The 7,454-nt window shown below is 51.0% G+C and overlaps 3 protein-coding genes across 3 annotated transcripts; 2 read left to right on the top strand and 1 right to left on the bottom strand.

The window, feature by feature from the left end:
* Positions 1-705: 705 nt before the first annotated feature.
* On the bottom strand, positions 706-927 carry PpBr36_07947 (uncharacterized protein; the record flags this gene model as incomplete). Its single annotated transcript, XM_029895080.1, has 1 exon — positions 706-927. One exon carries the CDS (start codon positions 925-927, stop codon positions 706-708), a length of 222 nt encoding a protein of 73 aa, XP_029748571.1.
* Positions 928-3,347: 2,420 nt separating this feature from the next.
* Positions 3,348-5,453, top strand: PpBr36_07946 (uncharacterized protein; the record flags this gene model as incomplete). Its single annotated transcript, XM_029895079.1, has 4 exons — positions 3,348-3,675; positions 3,752-4,299; positions 4,399-5,203; positions 5,281-5,453. The coding sequence occupies 4 exons, from the start codon at positions 3,348-3,350 to the stop codon at positions 5,451-5,453; spliced, it is 1,854 nt and encodes a 617-aa protein (XP_029748570.1).
* Positions 5,454-5,965: 512 nt separating this feature from the next.
* PpBr36_07945 (uncharacterized protein) lies at positions 5,966-7,304 on the top strand (the record flags this gene model as incomplete). The annotated part of the gene is made up of 3 exons (XM_029895078.1): positions 5,966-6,416; positions 6,520-6,607; positions 6,704-7,304. 3 exons carry the CDS (start codon positions 5,966-5,968, stop codon positions 7,302-7,304), a joined length of 1,140 nt encoding a protein of 379 aa, XP_029748573.1.
* Positions 7,305-7,454: the final 150 nt, after the last annotated feature.

Raw genomic sequence — 7,454 nt, 5'->3', positions numbered from 1 at the left:
AAAAAAAAAAAAAAGTTGCACAAGGTCGAAAGTCGATCAATTGTTATATACATTGGCTCCAATGAGTGACGGAGCCTTCGGCCGTGCCGCTCATCCTAAGAAAGGTCATTCGTGGGGGTGCATAAGCTAATTTCGTCGACTTGATAAGATGCTAGGATAATATAGATTTCGATCTTTTTTTTATGTTTTTTTCATGGATTATGAACCTCAAGTGCTGCCTGGAACCACCAAACCCTTTAGCCGTTTGTACAATCATCGGCGTCGCCGCTGTTGAAAAAAAAAGGTTAAAAGGGATTAAAGGAATAGGACAGTAATATCCAAAAGGGGGTCCTGGGTCCATTGGAATCGGGACGACGCTAGTTTATCTCATTTGAAAATCACAGACGTATGGGATCCCTGGTCTGGCCAAGTCCGCCACGTGCCATTGGCTTTGAATAAACTTCTATTTATACACCTTATGCGAGCAGGGACTATGCGCAACAACCTTTTAGCGCCATCTCTAGAGCCCTGATTGGCCGAAAGAATTTGCGCCCTGTGCCGTTTTCTTTTTTTCCCTTTTTTTGCAACTGCTGGTAAAACAAAACAAACCCCGGCAGAGACAGTTTCATTCAGATCCTTTCCAGGCTCTATCGACAGAAGCCGGCTTTCTTTTTCTCCCGAAACCTCAGCAAGCACGACATTGTGCAAAAAGTCTGCTTGATTTGCTCAGCAGCAGTGGGAGCTTGGGTTTGCCCGGGAGCGCCGTGTTCTGGGATTTGGGAGTGAGGCGTCGGTCTCGTCAACGTCCGGGCCAGAGTCGAGGGAGAGCGCAGCCTCAGGGATGGCCTCGACCGCTTGGAGGTGCGCGGTTCCATCGCCGTTGGGAACGATGGAAGCGGCCGACATGACGACGAGGCCGAAAATGATTGCAGTCATGAAAGACTTCATCTTCGTTGCTTCTTGTTGTTTTAGTGTCTGATTTAGTGGGCGATAGTCGACAAGCTTGGTTGAATATGAACAGAATAGTGGTTCAGATGAGCTGGTTGTGAGTTCGAGGGATGAAGACTTTGGGAAAAGACCAGAGTTCCTGACTGAGTCTTATAAGATTTGTAGGACTGAAGAGCAAGCGGTTGATATTTTGATCAAAATCTGAGAGGCAATGATGTGGACAGAAAGAGCCCCAGTATTCGATCAAGGTTGTGCTGCTTCAGCCAAAACGGTATGCTTTGTCGCAGCCGAGACACTGGACATTTCAAACACACAGCCTCTGCACCAGCTTGCTAGCATACCAGAGGCTGGTTTACATTTTGTTTTCAGTTGAGTTGTGATATCGGTATGAAGTCAATTGTCATCAGATACCTTGCTACCAAACCAGAATTGTGAATACAGCTCAGAACAGGTGTGTCTGATTAGAGCTACATGACTGAATTTGCCTCAGGGCTCCTGGCATGGTGAGACAGATGTTCGGTCAAGTAGCCATACATGTCAGCAGCGCAAAGATGAGATTCTTAATGAACCTGAGACTGATCGCCGTCTTGGGTCATCAAAGAATCAGGTAGCAATGCAGATGGCTACTGAAACTGCCGGGTTGAAGGCTTCTTACTAGACTAAACAAAGACCCAAGTGAAAAGGCCTCTCGGGGAACGGGCAGACCAGCTTGGCATGTACAACCAACAAGGAATGACAATGATAGAATGACAAAAAAACACACATAAAAGGCATTCCAATACCTGCCTTGGACGGACAGAACCCTGCTTGAGGAATGATCCCAGTCACAAACATTATCATCTCAAAACAGCACATGGCGGCCCATTCCACTTGACAGAGTGCCTTGGACAACGTTGGGAAACCTCCGAAATCAATATCGAGATGGGATGAAGGCAACAAAAGCATGTCATCCACCAGTATTAGCGGTTGCGTTCAAATGGATATCGTCGAATGTACCAGTCACAAACTGGGAACTATTTTATTGGGATTTTGTTTATTTCCTCAGGAAACACACCCTTGCTGGAAGAAGCATCTCTAAAGAAGCTCATGGATAAAACATATGCAGAGGCTCAGGATTCTATCAGGAAGTCAACAGTGAAACGGTGCGGTNNCAGAGTCGAGATCAAGTAAGCTGCCATCCCTGCATCAAACCCCCTTCGAGGGTATTGCTGGTAACGCACACCAACGTACACGTGAAGTCTGATTTGTTTGGTAGGCGAGCCATGTATTCATTAAGCGTGCTCTCTACGCCGACTCAGCGCTCTCGACCGCCTGACGCCAAGATCTATCTACTCCAACAAGCTGGAGCTTAGCAGCAGTTTCCAAAGACTAGCCCGCAACTACTGGACTTGTACGTGGCCTGTGTTTGCGACTGCAAATACGCGTCCTTTCCAACCCCTCCGCTGAAACACATCTTCTGCAAGTACGTTTCTTGAGACCGCAGCTACAGATGTTTGTTGTGCAATACTTGTTAGCGAAGCCTGCTGAAAGCCTGACACATATATATATATGCTTATGATACACCCACACAACTAGACAAGCAAGCAAGCAAGCAAGCAAGGAAGCAAGCCAGCACAATGCTAAAATCAGCACGTGTTGCTCCTCCCGACTGCCTAAGGGAACCCACGAATGTGGCAAACCAGGTGACAAAACCCACAAGATGATCTGCACCCCGAACGACGGCCGAATAGAATCGATTTTATCATGTTAGCAGGTGCCGTCGAGCAGATGCTACGTAGCAGCAGAGGTCCAGTCCAGAGCGGAGAGGCGGCATTGGCATGCGGAGAGCTCCGAATGCGGGGGGGAGGGGAGGATTAACAAAGGTTGCAAGACAGCAAAGAAAAACAAAGTTGGGTTTTAGGTTCGCTGCTAAGCAAAACAAGGGGAGCGGGCTGCTAGCTTCGGCGATTTTAAATTGCTTTTTTTTGGTTCCAAACCTGCGGGGTAAGAAACACAAACCAAGGCCAGCTCCAGAATCCAGACACGAGTAGTTGATTGGTTTGCGTGACATGTGACGCACACTAAACATACACGTGCAGCCTGAATAATTGCTAGGAAAAGCCCGTATATTCAGGTAGGTGAAATGCGCTATTTAAACTGTCGAATGTGGCAACGCTTGTTTACTTGTATAATGCGGGACAACGCTAATCTCACGTTTCCGGTTATGTGATGCCAAGATGTCTTTGCTGCAACAACATGACACCACCCCCATCCAAAAGTGACCATGTCTCATGTAACATGCCCTTCTATAAAGTATAAAGCAACAACTGCCCCTACTCGTGCATGCGCCCTCCCCCCACCAGTGAGCTTTTCCACGGTCATGGAAAGCTAGTGCGACCGTCACCTTACTTGCGCACAATAGGCTCGGCAGTCAAATCATCATGGCCAGCAGCAACGACGCCGCAGAGTTGAACAAGGCCGTATCGCCGGCAGCCGATCGAACCAATGCCCAGGCCACAGCTACAAACTCTGGCACGGCTCCGACTCAGTCCTCTGCAGCTGCGGCAGTATCCGGCACCGAGGCGTCTCCTGAGATTGTTGCCGAAAGCCTTCGCGCTGCTTCGCCCGTGCAGAACGAGAAGCTGGCGGCCAACTTGAACGTCAAGGGGAAGGCCGGGCATGCAGTCATTGATCAGCGCCAGACCATCCCGACAACAGGAAAAAGACGCCACACGACCAAGTGGGAATACATCACCTTCTGCCTATTTTGTAAGAGCAACCCCGTGCATGATTCTTCCGGCGCTCTGTTGCCAAAACAAGCTCCTCCCACTCACACTTCGGACAGACTTTTCCCTCAACGGCGCCCCCATCGGCAACAACGGCGGTGGTCTCCGACAGGCGTTGGTCAACATGAAGCACCCCGATGGCTACCTGACCTGGGGTGGCGAATACATCCCCATCAACGCCATGCTGCTGAGGGTGCAGGGGGTCATGTTCGCCGCGCAGCTGGTGACGCTGATGATCCTCGGTCCCTACGCCGACTACGGAAACTGGCGGCCCTGGATCATGATCGTCGGGCAAGTCATTCTATATATTTGCCAATTCTCCCTATGCGCCATCAGTCAGCCAGATCAGTGGGAGGCGGCGCAGGCTCTCTTCGTCGTCGGGTCTCTCGCCGCCAACGTGGTCAACAGTTTCTATGCGGCCACATTTCCGTCCATCGTCCGAGATCTGCCCAAGCTGATCGAGAGCGAGGAGCGCGTCAAGGCGGGGACCGAGTCGCCCGAGAACCACAACAAGCTGGACGAGTACGAGAGGGCCAAGCTGTACAACCTCAACAACATGACGGGGTCGTATGTGGTGGCCGTGGTGTACGCCATTGCTGTTGGAATGGTAGGTTATGCCAGGCCCTGGGCAGGTGGTTAAGCCTCGGATTGAACTCTGTAGGTGAGGTGACTTTTGCTGACGCCCAATTTTTATTTTGCATGATAGATTGCCGGCATCGGCTACTCGACAAACGAGCAAAAGATAACATCATTCCGTGCTGCTCTGGGATACTTTGGGTTCATGACAGTTGCATTCACGGTGCCGTTTTTCATCCTCCACAAGCATCGGCCGGGACAGCAGCTGCCATCAGGCACGGGCTGGCTCACTGCCGGGCCCAAGCAGGTGTGGAGCGCCGCCAAGAGCGCAAAGAAGCTCAAGCAGGTGATGCTGTACCTGCTTGCTTACTTCTTGCTGCACGAGACGTGGGGGACGTACTGGGCGGTGACCGGCATCATCCAAAACGACGTCATCCACTACAACCCTCTGATGCTGAACGCCTTCAGCCTGACGGCAGACTTGTGCGGCGGGACGGGACATCTCCTCCTGCTGATCCTGCAAAAGCGGTTCCGGTTCAGCGTCAAGCAGGGCGTCATGTTCGGTGCCGTCATGACCCTGATTCCGCAGCTCTGGGGAGGCCTCGGGCGCTTCACGACCAAGGTCGGCTTCCACAACGAGTGGGAGTTTTGGCTGGTTCAGGTCTGGAACATCACGACGGCGGCCTGGGGCGGGTACAACGTGACCATGATCTCCGAGGTCGTGCCGGGTCCCAAGTCGTACATGTTCTTTGCCCTCTTCAACTGCGTCGGCAAGACTTCGGGCTTCGTGGGACCCTTCATCACGGCGGCGATAATCCAGGCCGACGGCGGGAAGAATAATGGTGCATACTGGTTCCTGCTCGGCACTGGGCTGTTGGGCTTGTTGACTCTTTACTTTGTGGACACGGACCAGGCAAAGATTGATAGTGTTGCATGTAAGTGTTTTCTTGGGGGAGTTTGTTGAGGTGGAAATCAGCTGGACAAGTCACTGACATCTGCTTGTTTGCATTAGATCTGGCACGTGAGGCCGAAGAGATGTACTCGGAAGAGCAGAGGGCGGCCGCCAAGCATAATCTGGAAGAGGACTCTCAGGCCACCACGAGACCAATCACGGCTGTTGACGTTTCCGCTACCACGATTGGGGATTCTGAGAAGCCATCAGCTGTAACGGAAGTAAAGAGTTGAGGGGTGTGATGGTGGTACAGCGACGTTCGCATTCGTTTTAGCCTGATGATTCAGTTCGGGGGTTTTTTTTTTCGTTTTGGTTTTGTTTTTGTGGCTGTTGTGGCTAAATCTTAAATTGACCGAGGAAACTTGTCTCGTTTTAAAAAAAAAAAAAAAAATGTGCAATAGAGTTGGGACGGATCGCATCCAGACCCTTTTAACATTATCACAGACATCGAGTCAAGGTTTTTCTTGCAGGCTATCCGACCAAGCTTCCCCTCACGAGAAATGATGGAGATGGCCGGGGACAGCACGCAATATGGGTACCCCGCATGAAACAATGGCACAGGTTCAGACGTAAAACCCCGCACCACACAGCTTCCTGATCAGTAGGGACGGTTTTTGCCCCAGCGATGATTTTAGCTAATTACTAGCGGCTTCGCCTGCCTACCTTTGCGTTGGCTACTTGCTGCAGAACATAACAACCAAAAAAAAAAAGAGAAAGAAAAGAAAAAAAAAAATTAAAAATAAAAATGACAATACGCAGAGCCCGCGACGAGGAGCCGGCCGCCTCTGGTGCTGCCGACTCCAACAACGGCCTCAAAGGTCACAAGCTACTCATGCTAGTGCCTCCGCCCTTCTTGCCTAACCCAGAGCATCTGGACTCCCTGCGAAGAAGGTTCCCCGGCCTCGAGATCTTTGTCCACGTCAGGGAATGGGCTGACAAAAATGCCCCGACTCCGTCGGCCGACAGCGGCTGGAGATGGGAGGACATAACCATCCTCATGACTGGCAGCGCTCTGCCGAGCAAGGAAGAGGCAGTCAAGCTCCAATACGTGCAGCTGCTCAGTGCTGGCGCAAATCACATCCTCAACCATCCGCTTTTCGCCGACACTGACATAACCTTTTGCACCGCGAACGGGGTTCACGGCCCGCAGATCAGCGAATGGATAGTCGGCACACTTCTGTCGTTTGAACACCACTGTCAGTTCTTTGCTGCGAGTCCTTGGAAGATGCTTGCCTGAGGGAAAGAAAAAGTTTTGCTCACTGACACAAACGCCATGATATACTACGTCTGTTATGATAGTGCCTCCTCTGTGGGATCAGCAAAAGGAGTCCCACTGGGAAAGGAAAGATGCTTATCAAAAAGTTACCGATTCTGTCGGGCGCAGATTGTAAGGTCCTTTTTTTTTCTTTTTTTTTTTCTTTTTTTTCTCCTTCTCGCCAAGATCCCGATATGGAAATTCCTTCATCTGACATGGTACTCTCAGAGGAGTCCTCGGTTATGGGAGCATTGGAAGGCAGACAGCTCGCCTCTGCAAGGCACTGGGAATGGACGTCCACGCGTACACCCTCCACCCGCGAGACACGGCCGAGTCACGTCTTGATGCTTCTTACGCACCTCCAGGCACCGGAGACCCTGAAGGCGTGTTCCCCTCCAAGTGGTTCTCTGGAGGCAGCAAGCAAGACCTGCACGAGTTCCTCTCGTCTGGGCTCGATGTGCTCGTCATCTCGACGCCACTGACCGACAAGACGACTCACCTTATTGGGGCAGAGGAGTTTCAAATCCTGAGCCAGCGTGGAACGTTTGTGTCCAACATTGCTCGCGGCCCTATCATCGACACCGATGCACTCATAGACGCGCTGAACACGGGAAAGATTCGTGGTGCGGCCCTGGACGTGACTGACCCCGAACCACTGCCCAAGGACCACGCTCTGTGGAAGGCCAAGAATGTGACGATAACACCTCACGTGAGCGCGGCCTCCAGCTCATACGGAATCAGGATCTGGAGCATTCTGGAGGGGAACTTGGAGAAGTTAAGCCAGGGCAGGCCACTGATGAACCGAGTAAGCCGGAAGGACGGCTATTAGTCTTTGATTTCAAAATCAAAAATGAAATTAATGACACAAACTCCAGGACCCTGAAGAAAAAGACCCTGCATGTTACTGCCGGTTCCGCTGTGGGGTGACAATTGAGAAGTGAAAAAAAAAAAAAAAAAAAAAAAAAAAAAAACTCGAGAA

Source organism: Pyricularia pennisetigena, chromosome 1, assembly GCF_004337985.1.
Source record: "Pyricularia pennisetigena strain Br36 chromosome 1, whole genome shotgun sequence".
NCBI classification, from domain to species: domain Eukaryota; kingdom Fungi; phylum Ascomycota; class Sordariomycetes; order Magnaporthales; family Pyriculariaceae; genus Pyricularia; species Pyricularia pennisetigena.
The sequence above is the reverse complement of the archived record's forward strand: the minus strand, read 5'-3'. Positions and strand labels throughout refer to the sequence as shown.